Source organism: Juglans microcarpa x Juglans regia, chromosome 7D, assembly GCF_004785595.1.
Source record: "Juglans microcarpa x Juglans regia isolate MS1-56 chromosome 7D, Jm3101_v1.0, whole genome shotgun sequence".
Taxonomy (NCBI): domain Eukaryota; kingdom Viridiplantae; phylum Streptophyta; class Magnoliopsida; order Fagales; family Juglandaceae; genus Juglans; species Juglans microcarpa x Juglans regia.
In genome coordinates this window covers 1669555-1682045 of record NC_054606.1, presented here as the reverse complement: position 1 = coordinate 1682045, position 12491 = coordinate 1669555, and the positions used below count along the sequence as shown (strand labels likewise).

The 12491-nt window shown below is 35.3% G+C and overlaps 2 protein-coding genes across 2 annotated transcripts; both read left to right on the top strand.

The window, feature by feature from the left end:
- The first annotated feature begins 806 nt into the window (after positions 1-806).
- Positions 807-8522, top strand: LOC121239240 (serine/threonine-protein kinase BSK2-like). The gene is made up of 10 exons (XM_041136435.1): positions 807-1404; positions 1505-1728; positions 1809-1944; positions 3485-3618; positions 4666-4771; positions 5689-5774; positions 6236-6424; positions 6551-6709; positions 7015-7128; positions 8037-8522. Exons 1-10 carry the CDS (start codon positions 1323-1325, stop codon positions 8286-8288), a joined length of 1482 nt encoding a protein of 493 aa, XP_040992369.1. The 5' UTR covers positions 807-1322; the 3' UTR covers positions 8289-8522.
- A 1758-nt stretch (positions 8523-10280) lies between these two features.
- LOC121239241 lies at positions 10281-12491 on the top strand. Its single transcript, XM_041136437.1, has 2 exons — positions 10281-10323; positions 11995-12491. Exons 1-2 carry the CDS (start codon positions 10296-10298, stop codon positions 12267-12269), a joined length of 303 nt encoding a protein of 100 aa, XP_040992371.1. The 5' UTR covers positions 10281-10295; the 3' UTR covers positions 12270-12491.

Below are 12491 nucleotides of genomic sequence, written 5' to 3'. Positions count from 1 at the left end.
TGGCCGGAGAGAGCCGACAGGTTTTGGGCCTTCGGCATCGGACTCACTAGTGTTGACTGTCCTAAGTGGACACCATAAGTATTGACCCATTTAGGATGCTCTGTCTAGGCCTATAGTTAAGTGGGGTGCGCCACTCAACTATAATCTCACGCCACGGAGGCACGGCTTCATGAAATTTGGGCCCCTCTCACATCTATTTTATTTTTAATATTTTTTTCAAAATGATTTATAAAGGTAGATCCGAGGATTGTTTTGAAAGATGTTCCTCTCATCTTATCCTAAAACTTTTTATAATTTTTTTAAATATTATTTAAATATAAATATTTTTTAATTTTTAATTTTTTATCTAATTATTACTTAATTACTACAATCTTTTCAAACTTTTAAATAAAATAAAAAATAATATAACTTTTAAAATTTTAAAATTAAAATAATAATAATAATTTATATTAAAAAAATATTTAAATTTTATAATATTTTTATTCAACTTTTTCTATCTCATTTTTTAAAATTTAATAAAATATCTTAATTTAAATAATTTTACTTTATTCACAAATTATTTCATTACTATTTACAAAATTTTCATTTTATTATCTATTATTTTCAAAATTTACCATCGTAGAATAGACCACCCTTAAAAGAAAATTTTACTTGGGGTGAATGTCACTTCCAAAATTATTGGATTGTCTTTTTAGATAATTTTAAAATTATTATCTTAAAAGATATAGTACTTTTCAGAATTATTTATTTTTCTAGTATATAATATAGAATGAAACTTGAAAGAGACTTGCTCTGCTGTCTTTTTCCCTCTCCTGTTTTTTTTTCTATTTTCTGTCAAATTTTCAGATCACATCTCATCGTTTGTTGCAGGCCGTGATCCGATCCGAGACTTGGCAATCGCCATTGTTTTGTTAGCTTTGTCATTGTTCCAAGTTTTGATTAAACACCAGCCAGAGCTTTTCAGGTGAAGAAGAAGCTAAAAGCTGAAAGCAGATTGCCAAAAAGTTCAATGTAGATGCAATGCAGAATCTCTGAATCTCTCGCTGGCTTGCTGTTTTCACGTGCTGGTCTTCAGCTGATCATGTGCCGCCTCCTCATACTTCTCTGAAAGTCTACCCTCTTTCTACGTTCTCAACCCCACCACTACGCTCCACTTCCTTCCCCCTCTTGACTTTTCTCCCTGACTTTCATACTCCCACTTCAATCAGACACTCTCTGGTTTTGGTCTTTTTTTGTCTTGCTCTCCCATAAACCCCCTAACAAGGACGCCTGCATCTTTATTCTCTTCCATTTGATTCTGTTTCTCTATGTAGTGCTCATTCATGGGCTGCTTTCAGTCCAAAACCGCCCTCCTCACTTCCCCTGAGCAATACCCTCCCCTCCCTCAGCCCAACGCTGATCCAGGTAACTTTGCACTTCTCTTGCTTTTACAATTTTTTTTTTTTTTTAACAGTCGCATTTCCACCTACTCCTTTTACTACTTCTTCTTATTGCTGGGTTTAAGGTCATGGGGAGGAGATGGAGCAAGATGGCGCAGTGCCGGGATTCAAGGAGTTCGGCCTGGCGGAGCTTCGAGCGGCGACGAATGGGTTCGGCACCGAGTTGATAGTCTCGGAGAGCGGAGAGAAAGCTCCCAATGTGGTTTACAGAGGGAAGCTTCGCAACAATCGCCTGGTCGCCATTAAGCGCTTCTCTAAGCTATCCTGGCCCGACCCACACCAGTTTGTGGTAGATAATCGTGTGTCTGGTTTTTCTCTCTGATATTTGTGTTTGGGTTTCCGACTCTTGTTTAAAAATTTTGGCTGTAGGCAGAAGCTTCTGGGGTTGGGAAGGTTCGGCATAAGAGACTGGTAAATTTGATTGGATGTTGTGCTGAGGGAGACGAGCGGCTATTGGTGGCCGAGTTCATGCCCAATGATACTCTCTCCAAGCATCTCTTTCACTGTATGCTTTATCCTTCACTTGAATATGTATTCTGGGTTGAAGCTCTTTGCTTCTTGTTTAGTTTGTATCTATCTTTTTGTCTGTCAAAAATGTATTTTGGTTACCTAATAACCCGAGTTCAAGAAAAAACGGATGAAACCAAATTCAGAATTGCTACAGTACATTAGAGTTTAGAAACCAAAAGCCTTTTCGCATCTTTGATGGGAAGTAAGTCGTCAAATATTTACAACTGAGAGAAAGAATGTTCTAGAACCATTATAATATTCAGAAAACCATAAAGAGATCCTCCAATATCATCCAGTATAAAATAGTGTGGGAATTGTTTGAGAATTCCAACTTCTATAGAATGTTGCTATGAGTCATTACTGCAAAGTCCCCCTTTATTTCACTACTGATGTGTTGAATGGCATGGCTTGCTTACGCTAGCAGTCCTTATGTTTTAGCAGAGCAATTAGTAGACGTAAACTTGGTATGCCAAATGCATGCAGTTGGTAAGTGTTTAACATTTGCATTTGCTGGATTCATGCTTCGTTTGCCAATTATGTAAGCCATTTAGTTCCGTGGCACTATGCTCATGGGTATTATTAGGAGCGTATGGTATTTTGGTCATTTCTCATTCCCATTTGCATGCATGCTTATCTGTTATAGCAAAAGAAAATGTACATTTTTTTTATTGGTACCGGGTGTCCAGGAACAGCATCCCAACTAATGCCGGGGGTGCATGGGCCCTGGGATAATTCAAGAGGAAAATCCCCCATTCTGATGGCCCTTAGAGATTGTTTGCACCCAAAGGGATTTGAATCTTAGACCTGGGGGGAGCATACCTCCAAGCTCAAGGCCTTTACCACTTGAGCCAACCCCTAGGGGTTAAAAAAATTTAGATTTAATGCCAACAACTTCACACTAAATTCAATTCCATGACAGTTATGTTTTAAAACTGGATCAGAATCAATTTGAATCCTTATAAAGGCTAAGAAATGAAAACCTAGGGTCCGAGGAAGTGAATTTTTTTAGTTAATGGTAGGTTGTACGAATGAAAGATAAAAAGTTATGTTTTTTATGGATGTAGCTTCCCTGCATGTTGTGTGGGTTTAGGCCTAAGTGTGTGTGAACGGTCTAATTTTAGCTCTGTTCATTTTTTATTTTATATATCTTGGTATAGAAAATGCCCTAGTTAAGGGGGCTGGTTAAATGTTAAAATCTAATGCAAAAACCAGCATGAGATACCACAAGTATTGTAAGATGATACACTGATACATTTTTTTTTATCAGTAAGATGATACACGGATGCATATATGTATTTATTAAATATTATGATGTGCATGATTTGCTGGGTGCATATTTTCGTTTACCTGAACTCCCAGAGTTTTTGTGTGCCATTTGCTTATTTTGTTTGCATGTCTGAAGTAGGAAACTGCTGTCCTGGCTGCATGCTCAAGTTCTCTTTCTTTATAATCGATGATTGTTCTAGGGGTTAATATATTATGTTATCTTTTCCGTCTTCTTATGATAGTTTCCAAACATTTGTTATTTGCTGTAGGGGAGAAACAGCCATTGCCTTGGGAAATGCGTGTGAGAGTTGCATACTATATTGCACAAGCACTGGATCGTTGCAATACTGAAAACCGAAAAATCTATCACGACTTAAATGCATATAGAGTTCTCTTTGACGAGGTAAGCATTTGATAACAAGTATTTCAAAATGAAGATTGATCTCAGCTACAGTACAATAGGGTTTCAATAACTGTGAAATTAATGACATAAATACTTGAGTTTGGTGGACACTTGGGCACTTTGATGGTATATGCACTGTATCAATACATACCTATCTTAATACAAATGCATCCGACTTGTGTGTTTTTTAAACTACATTTGAGTAAACTAAGCCTGTTACTTGTGTAGTTTTTCTAGCAAGACTAAAAAAAAAAAAAAAAAAAAAAGTTTTTCTAGCAAGATGGAACAACTAACATAATCAAAATAAAGCAAATATATGGTAAAAAAACCTTTTTGTCTTGTAATTATTATACAATGCCGGCATCGGAAATGAATGCTACTTACAAAAGAAATTATTGTATTCCTGATATTTCTAATTTTATCAAACAATATACTCATAATGCATCGAAGTTGGAGTTTGATGCATTCCTCCAGAAAATTATAGAGATGGAGCAATTGTAAAAGTAAGGAATTTCTCATGGAAATTGAGATGTTTATTAAATATTTTTGGAAAGAATAAAAAAATGTAGGATGATGGAATTGGATTTGCTTCGATGCTTTGATTGTTACAAGATTTCTGCACTGCTTTTTGGGGCTTGTTTAGAGCTCCAATGGGATAAACAGGGTGACCCTTATGTTATATCTAGTCAAAACAGTGTTTGCTCAGGAAAAAAAAAATGGAGTGGTGCATATCTCTTAGTATCTTTGATATTTACTTTCATTATGATTGTTGGAGAAAGAGACTTATAAAAAAAATGATTGTCGGAGAAAGAGTGGAACTACTGTTACGCAGAGTGAAAATATAAGCTACTTAAAAAAGTGATGAATTGCAATAATCCATTAAAAACATCTGCATTATTGATATGAAAGATTATTGATTGCCTCCTTCATATTGAGGCAATTTTCTTTTTTTCTTTTTTCTTTTTTTTTTCATAAACTTGCTGTGTATTTGGTGTTAAAAGTGAACTTATGAGCTTATCCTTAAACCAAATTTTGTTCTTTTGTCAGGATGGTGACCCCAGACTATCCAGTTTCGGTCTTATGAAAAATAGCCGAGATGGAAAAAGCTATAGCACCAACTTGGCTTATACTCCACCAGAGTTTTTGCGGATAGGTACATCAATGTGATTTTACACACCTCTATGGTATTTGAAGTCTGCTTATAGGCCTTTTTTAACTTATTTATTTCATTGAATTAAGGAAAAATTACTAATCAGGAAAAAGTGGGAATGATGTGAAATTCTTATTAAAGTAAAGCAAACATGAAAATTGGAAACCTTTCTAGTGGGACCCACAAGATCAAGGTCCCACAAACTCACTAATGTTTTGTTGGCAAATTGTGTTACAAATGGAAATTTAATGACACCGATCTAATTCATTTTGCAATGATAAATGCATTTTGGCATTTCTTGACAGTTGGGAAAATAATTTGTAAAAAGTGACTCTATAACTCGTTAACGTACCGAATTTGTGGTTAAAACTTTTTGTAATCCAAGATTTTGTAATCAAGGTCCCACAAACTCACTAATGTTTTGTTGGCGAATTGTGTTACAAATGGAAATTTAATGACACCAATCGTTAATTCATTTCGCAATGATAAATGCATTTTGGCATTTCTTGACAGTTAGGAAAATAATTTGTAAAAAGTGACTCTATAACTCGTTAACGTACTGAATTTGTGGTTAAAACTTTTTGTAATCCAAGATTTGGGAAAAAATTAGGATGCTTTGTTTCCTTAATTTGAATATCATGGATGCCTTGATTTCTTATCTTCACCATATCTGTTTAGTTAGTATCCTTCCCATGTTCAAGAGAAAGTGAGGACTGTCTCTTAGTTATTTGCCCAAGTGACTATAAAAAAAAAAATTATTGGCCCAAGTGAAAGAGATGAGCCTCTGGATTGATTGATTGATTGGATCGAAGTAGGAAGGTGTTGATTGGTGTCAGATGTTTGGGAGTCATCACTTTGTGGTCATAAGTTACAAGTTGAAGCTGATGGTTGAAAGCATATATGATGTTGACTTTTTGCAGGCAGGGTCATCCCAGAAAGTGTGATCTACAGTTATGGGACTGTTCTGTTGGACCTTTTGAGTGGAAAGCATATCCCTCCAAACCATGTATGAGAATTCTGTCACATGTATCATCTTGATTGTTCTCCATTTCATGCCTGGTATTTGACAGTCGTTCAATTATCTGCTCTTAATCTGCATTGTAATCGATCCTCATCAAGAGTACTTTATGATGGTATTTATCTTGTTCTTAAGAACTATTAAACTGGATTTGATAAGAGGCTAATATCTAATTTGATTCTCTGCCGTGGTTTGCACTATTACCTTTCTAATATACTCTATTTTTAGTGATTGATCATGCCCATGATCGTCAAATCTTTGATGTCCATTGTGGTCATAATGGTACGCCATTACCTTGAATGATTATGATGCATGTGATCTCTCTCTCTCTGTGTGATTGTAATTTTGAATAAATTAAGCAACTTTGATTAATCCTTAAATGGACAACATATCAATGGAAACAAGGTTTAAACAGCATGTCCTCATCAACTTTCTATTTGTTTTCCCAGGCGTTGGATTTGATAAGAGGAAAAAACTTGTTGTCATTGCTGGATTCATCCCTGGAAGGACAATACACCCAAGAAGATGCAACTGAGTTGGTTGAGCTGGCCTCAAAATGTCTTCAATATGAGGCTAGAGATCGGCCTGATATTAAGTTTCTTCTTTTGGCAGTAGAGCCCCTACAGAAGCAAAAAGAGGTGAGGATCTGAGTGTGATTATTAACTTAAGAGTTAGTTGGTGTGCTATATCATTCTGAGAATGCTTGATTAGTTATTATCCTTTATCCTCACTGATGTGTTTTCTTTTTCATGTGCTAATCCTAGGTTGCATCACATGTCCTGATGGGCCTAACAAAAACGCCGATGGTGCTGCCAACCATGCTTTCCCCACTTGGAAAGGCTTGTGCCAGGATGGATATTACTGCAGTGCATGATATATTGCTTAAAATAGGTTATAAAGATGAAGAGGGAGCAGAAAATGAAGTAAGTTTCTTTCATTTCCTTACCATCCCTCCACAATTGCACCTAGGGGAAGACAGATTTGAAAATAAAAGATACTAAGGAAAATAATTAATAGCAGCCTTCCATAATCAAATTAGATTTTTTCCCTTCTAACTTTGGAAAGTAAAAAAACGTTGATGGTTTAATGCAACATTTTTTATTTGCTGCAACATCCTCTTGAAAGACCCTTGAATACCCACTGGTCTAAAGTCATGCTTCTGCTTATTAGTTGCGATACTAGTGATCTTACATAACGATCTGTTTTTCTTTACATCTGCTCTGTGTAGCTGTCATTCCAAGAATGGACACAACAAGTGCAAGATATGTTGAACACAAAGAAGTTTGGGGATATTGCATTTAGAGACAAAGATTTCAAAAATGCGATTGAGTATTATTCAAAGGTCGATTGTTTTATTTTTACTTATATATATAAAAACTTTTTTTTTTCTCTTCATAAAAAGTTAGAAATAAGAAACCGTTGACTTTCTCAGGATTGAGTTACCTTGAGAAAAGAATGACTCAGTTTTCAGCAATTTTCCTTGAATTGGATCGTTGAGGATAGACATAGTAACCTCCAACATTCTGATGGCATGGAAACAGTTCTGAGTGGATTACATTAATTTTCACAAGGGTCAGGCTTACCACAAATACTTGAGTAGATGGCAAAGTGTTTCAATTTGGAGGGTCTAACTTGTTAGCTATGCGATTCAACTCCCTAGAGTGTACATCAGGATGATATTACCGAGAGGTGCTACCTGGATGTATTCATGGCAACATGCACGTGGGTAAGGGCATGACTAATGATGTGAGATGAGTGATTGATTCTGTTTTCCAGGGACAATGAGCTTTTCTTTATTTCATAAATGTAGAAGGATATCTACTTATAATATATATATATATATATATATATATATATATAGAAGGATATCTCGCATACTTGGACTATGCCTACTTCACTCATCAATAAAATTCTTCTTTATGGATCATAAGAAGAAAAAAAGATCTTCTGACAACAACCAAACCACTATAAGGAGAACCATAGATAGTTGACTAGGCACAACTCTAACTGGAAATATATTCACCAGCCTGCATCTTGCATTTGTGAATATAGCCTTTCCTGAAGTTGATTGTTATACTTGGTTATGTGGAAAGTTTCCTGTAATTGCATTTTATCTCTTGTTACTTGGTCTGCTAAAGATTACTTTCAAGTCTAGTGTTGTGTTTGAATTTTGAGTTTCAGATACTTCTTAGCTGACTTCCATTATCTCGCAATTGCATATTATAGAACTTGATAATTTTAAATATGCAGTTGGTATCGATGATGTCTGTTCCTTCGGGAACTGTCTTTGTGAGGCGAGCCGTCTCATACTTGATGATTGGCCAACCAGAATTTGCCCTGAGAGATGCCATGCAAGCTCAGGTGTGCTTGCCGGAGTGGTCCACTGCCTTCTACATGCAAGCTCTTGCCCTCTCAAAGCTTGGAATGGAAACCGATGCCCAGGACATGCTTAATGATGGAGCCTCCTTTGAAGCAAAGAAGCAAAACAGCTGGCGCAGTTAGGATTTTCATGTAGTGGGGGAAGTCCATATCTGCCCTAATCTTTCTGCCCCATTTATACCATTATTTTGCCTTCGGCTGGGCAAGCATATCCATGTGAGAACAAATTTACTGTATGGTGAGAGTAGTTGTTTAAAGTTGACACCCACCATCCTCATTTGATTAGTTTCACAGAGAGAAATGTATAAAGCTTTTTAAAAACAATAATACAAGTTAATTTTGAGACTTTGTAGTGAACTTAAATCCCACATCACCTACCTAGGAAAATATCTAGGTTTTTTTTTTTTTTTTTTTTTTTTTCCAGTTTTTAGCAAACAACAAAAAGAGAAATATCTAGTTTTTATAAATATCTAGTTTTTTTAATATTTTTAGTAAAAAAGAAGCAGGTCTTATTGAAAGAATCAGACAATAATTCTTAAGTAATACATTATTCTATTATAGTACCATTAAAAGAGAAATCATACTCTTCACATTGAATAAATTATATCCAGGCACATATGATTCTTAAGTAATACATTATTCTATATTTGTTTTCATTTGTCCTATAACAAATATGTGGTGTATGGAGGATATGTAGAATAATTTAATTAGTTTAACAAGAATAAAAAAAAAATAAAAAAAATATTAAAATATGTAAAGTGTGTGGTGTGGGATGATTAGTAACATCTCCACACCTATTTTAATTTTTTTTTTTATTTTTTTATAATAAATATGTGGTATATAGATGATAAGTAGAATAATTTAATTAGTTTAACTAAAATAAAATAAAATAAAAAATAATAAAAATAATAATATTAAAATATATAAAGTGTGTGGTGTGAGATGATGAGTAATATATCTTTTTCTTTAAATAATAATAATAATAATAATAATATTAACAATAACAAACAATAAAAAAAAACACAGGAACCGGTTTAGATTCGACATTTGAATTTGATTTTATTTGCTGTTGGATGGCATTCGTCTAAAGGTTACAAAAGACATCTTCCCCGCGCTCTATTTCCTCTGTTTTGAAAGGGAAAGAAGACCAATTATTAATGAAGTAAGCAACACGCTGCAACAAGCCTTTGCCCGAGCTAGTATTAATATATATATATATATATATATATATATATAGTAATATTCGTAGACCAACACCCACAACAACGCTCATTTTCGCATTTCTCATCTTTCTCTCTCGGTAATATCTCTCTCCCCGTCTTTGAAATTCCCTTTTTTTTTTTTTTGGTGTTTTGTTTTGTTGATTATTTATTTTATCTTCTTCCTATATGATGATTCGAAAAACTTGAACTTTGGTTCTCGAGAATTTCTCTTCTTAATCTCGTTTCTAGGAGTTCGATTTTATTCGCTTATAGTGATATTGACAAGGGAAGCCCCTATCCTTTCTTTTAAAATATGTTTATGAAACTAACTTATAAAAAATATATATATAATATGTTTATGAAACTAAAGCTGTATGCTTCGTTTAGTTTGAATCGTGAAATCTCTCTCTTGTACGCTGAGGTGTGAAAATTCTAATTAATTATATATTATTGGTATCTAATGGCACCTGAAAGTTTTTTGGGGTCTTTTCGAAACAAGGACTGGTTTTTATACAATCGATGTGAAACTGTGAGAAGGGGAGAGGTTTCGTTTTGGTTCTTTTTCCTTTTTTTTGGATAGGCGAGGGATAATCTCCTAATATCTAAGGCTTTTTGCTAATTAATCAGGTAAAGACTCTGATTCTGGGCTTTTTTTATTGAGCAATGACCATGGCTTGGGCAGATATATTGGAGAGTTCAGTGGCAGTTGTAGTAGAAGTTTGAGGAGGTTTTAGGAGCTATAAGGGAGAGGATCTCCTGCTTCTCTTTGAAGCAACAGTTAATTTATTTTGTAGAACTGAAAGTGGAGGGACAACTAGGCCTGTGATGGATTTAACGTCATCTTTGTGTTGGTGATGCAGACTAGCTTGGTCCCATGGTTTACAGTACCTCCAACCCTGAAAAGTTTAATTGGGTGGCGAGTGTGGTCATGGGTTCAATCAAGCCTCTTAGCTTCTGTGAGTTGCTTACCAAATCAAAAGAAAAAAAAATATATAAAAAGATTAAAGTTTTATGGTACTAATTTAAAAATGATGGTTTAAACAAGGAAAGATTCAAGAAAATTATCTTGCAGTCACCTCAACATCTCGAGGATTTTGTTAAAATGGTGAGAGTTGGAAGAAGCTCAGTAGCTTGCACAGCTGCTTGATGTTTGAATGGCTTTCTCGTTTCTACTAGATTTTGCTTCATAATATTGGTGCAGCATAATGCTCAATATTTTGTTATGTTAGTTATGGTGGAGTTTCTGATGGGCTTGTTCTATATTGAGTGATCAAGAGTCCAAGTCAATGTATCAAAGAATTCAGAAACTTTAAAAGTTTCACTTTGTGAAGTCACAGCCTATATTGTATGCTCCTAGTTCAGGTTCTGAACATCTACAGCCTCGCTTTTCACCTCAAAATTTTAGAGAGAGAGAAAAGAGTTGGAAGAGTGACCTGGAAACAAAGTTGGATATGAAGGAATCAGGATTGTTGGACTTGAAAGCTCGGAGGAAGGACCACATTTTGCCCAGAAAAGGCCAACCCAAATCATCTGGAGGCAGAGAGTACTTTCTTTCTTTATTATGGCCGATATGATACATATGAAAAAAAGAGTACCGTCTTTCTCCCATTCGGTTTTCATGACCATGAGACCATGAATGGTCAAATTCATTATCTAGGCTAAATATTATCCAAGCGAGAAAATTTCTCCATGGTTTTGTGCTCTGCAGTGTAGTTGACAATATGAAGGATGAGATATGTGCTTTATCATGTTGCTTCATGGGTATATTGTTAGGTTGCCAAGAGACAACATATCTGTTAAATGAGCATGTTAAAATCTGAAACTTTGGATAGATGAGTAGCAAGATGATAGAAATGAATGCATTCATGAGGGGTAGGCCTCTATCAGGCACAAGATGGGAGAAAATTGGTTATGATGCTTTAGCCTTTACTGCAAAGATCAGTTGGTGAACTGGTGTGGGTGACCTGGTTTGGCATTATGGTGCTTCATTGTGGATGGTTAGACCAAAAAAGATTTAAGTCAAGATATTGAGAAAACAAAGGATGGAAGGATGGGTTGCTAGAAAGTGTCATTGAAAGTTGATTAGTGAACTGGTATAACTTTACCTTTAAAAAATGTGACAAATGATGTTTGAACTGATATTTTATGAAATTGGTTGAGTCTGATTTCTTGGGAAGGTTCTTTCAAATTGAAATTTGACCTAGGTAGGTAAAACTTAAAGAGTGTCTGTGCTGTGAATGGTAGCAGAATTTAGAATGCAGCGACGAGTGGTTTGCAAAATATTATACAAATCTTTTGATTATATATGGTTGAAGTTATTTTCCTCTTTATTCTCTTTCCAACTTCTGTGTTATGTTATGCTCGACAGGGATAATTCAATATTTAGTATCAACTTTTTTCTTTGCTGAATTAGTTAATGGGGGTATTTAGAGATTCTGTTAAAGTTCAAGGAGTTCGATGCATGAAGGGTCCTCTTATCTTTAGCTGATGAGGTGTCGGTCAGTGCCAGTCCCAATTGGATTTTTACTGACTGAATTGAGTATCTCGTTCCCTTGATGTTATTCTCATGGTATTTTTTCCTCCGATATCTCTCTAATAGTCCATTAATTGTGACCAAATGCATGCAGACCAAACAGATTGTCATTTTATGGATAAGACAGTACCTGGCAACGAGGTTCCTGAGGAGCTGACTCGAGAATCGCTTATTGCGATTTCTTATTCTCTTCCAGACAAGGATTCTGATTCAAAACTCTCATCTGAAACATTGAATGGTGAAAATCTTGTTGGAGTGATTGATAACAAAAGAGAAGAAAAGTACAGGTCTGAGCTGATTTCTATTTCCTACACACAATCACCAGACTCTGGGAGTCAACCTGTTACGCCTGGAGAGCACAAAGGTTAGCCTAGCCTGGACAGCAGGTCCGATCTTTATGGCTAGTTGTTGTATGTTGTGCTGTAGCACTGTCATAATATTAAGTGAATGGATACATGGCGCCTTTACATGTCTTTCTGGAAGTTGACATTATTGCAAAATAAACCTCACAAAGAATTCTGCACTGTTTTGAGTGAGGAAGCTTTATTTGGGCTAAATGATAGTGAAACCATGTACTCATCTTCCTTGCTA

Coding starts and splice junctions, on each gene's coding strand:
- LOC121239241 (XM_041136437.1), top strand. CDS start 10,296: ATGGGTTCAATCAAGCCTCTTAGCTTCT. Junction 10,324..11,994: donor AATCAAGCCTCTTAGCTTCT/GTGAGTTGCTTA, acceptor AAATGCATGCAG/ACCAAACAGATTGTCATTTT.
- LOC121239240 (XM_041136435.1), top strand. CDS start 1,323: ATGGGCTGCTTTCAGTCCAAAACCGCCCTCCTCACTTCCCCTGAGCAA. Junction 1,945..3,484: donor CTCCAAGCATCTCTTTCACT/GTATGCTTTATC, acceptor TATTTGCTGTAG/GGGAGAAACAGCCATTGCCT. Junction 6,710..7,014: donor AAGAGGGAGCAGAAAATGAA/GTAAGTTTCTTT, acceptor TGCTCTGTGTAG/CTGTCATTCCAAGAATGGAC.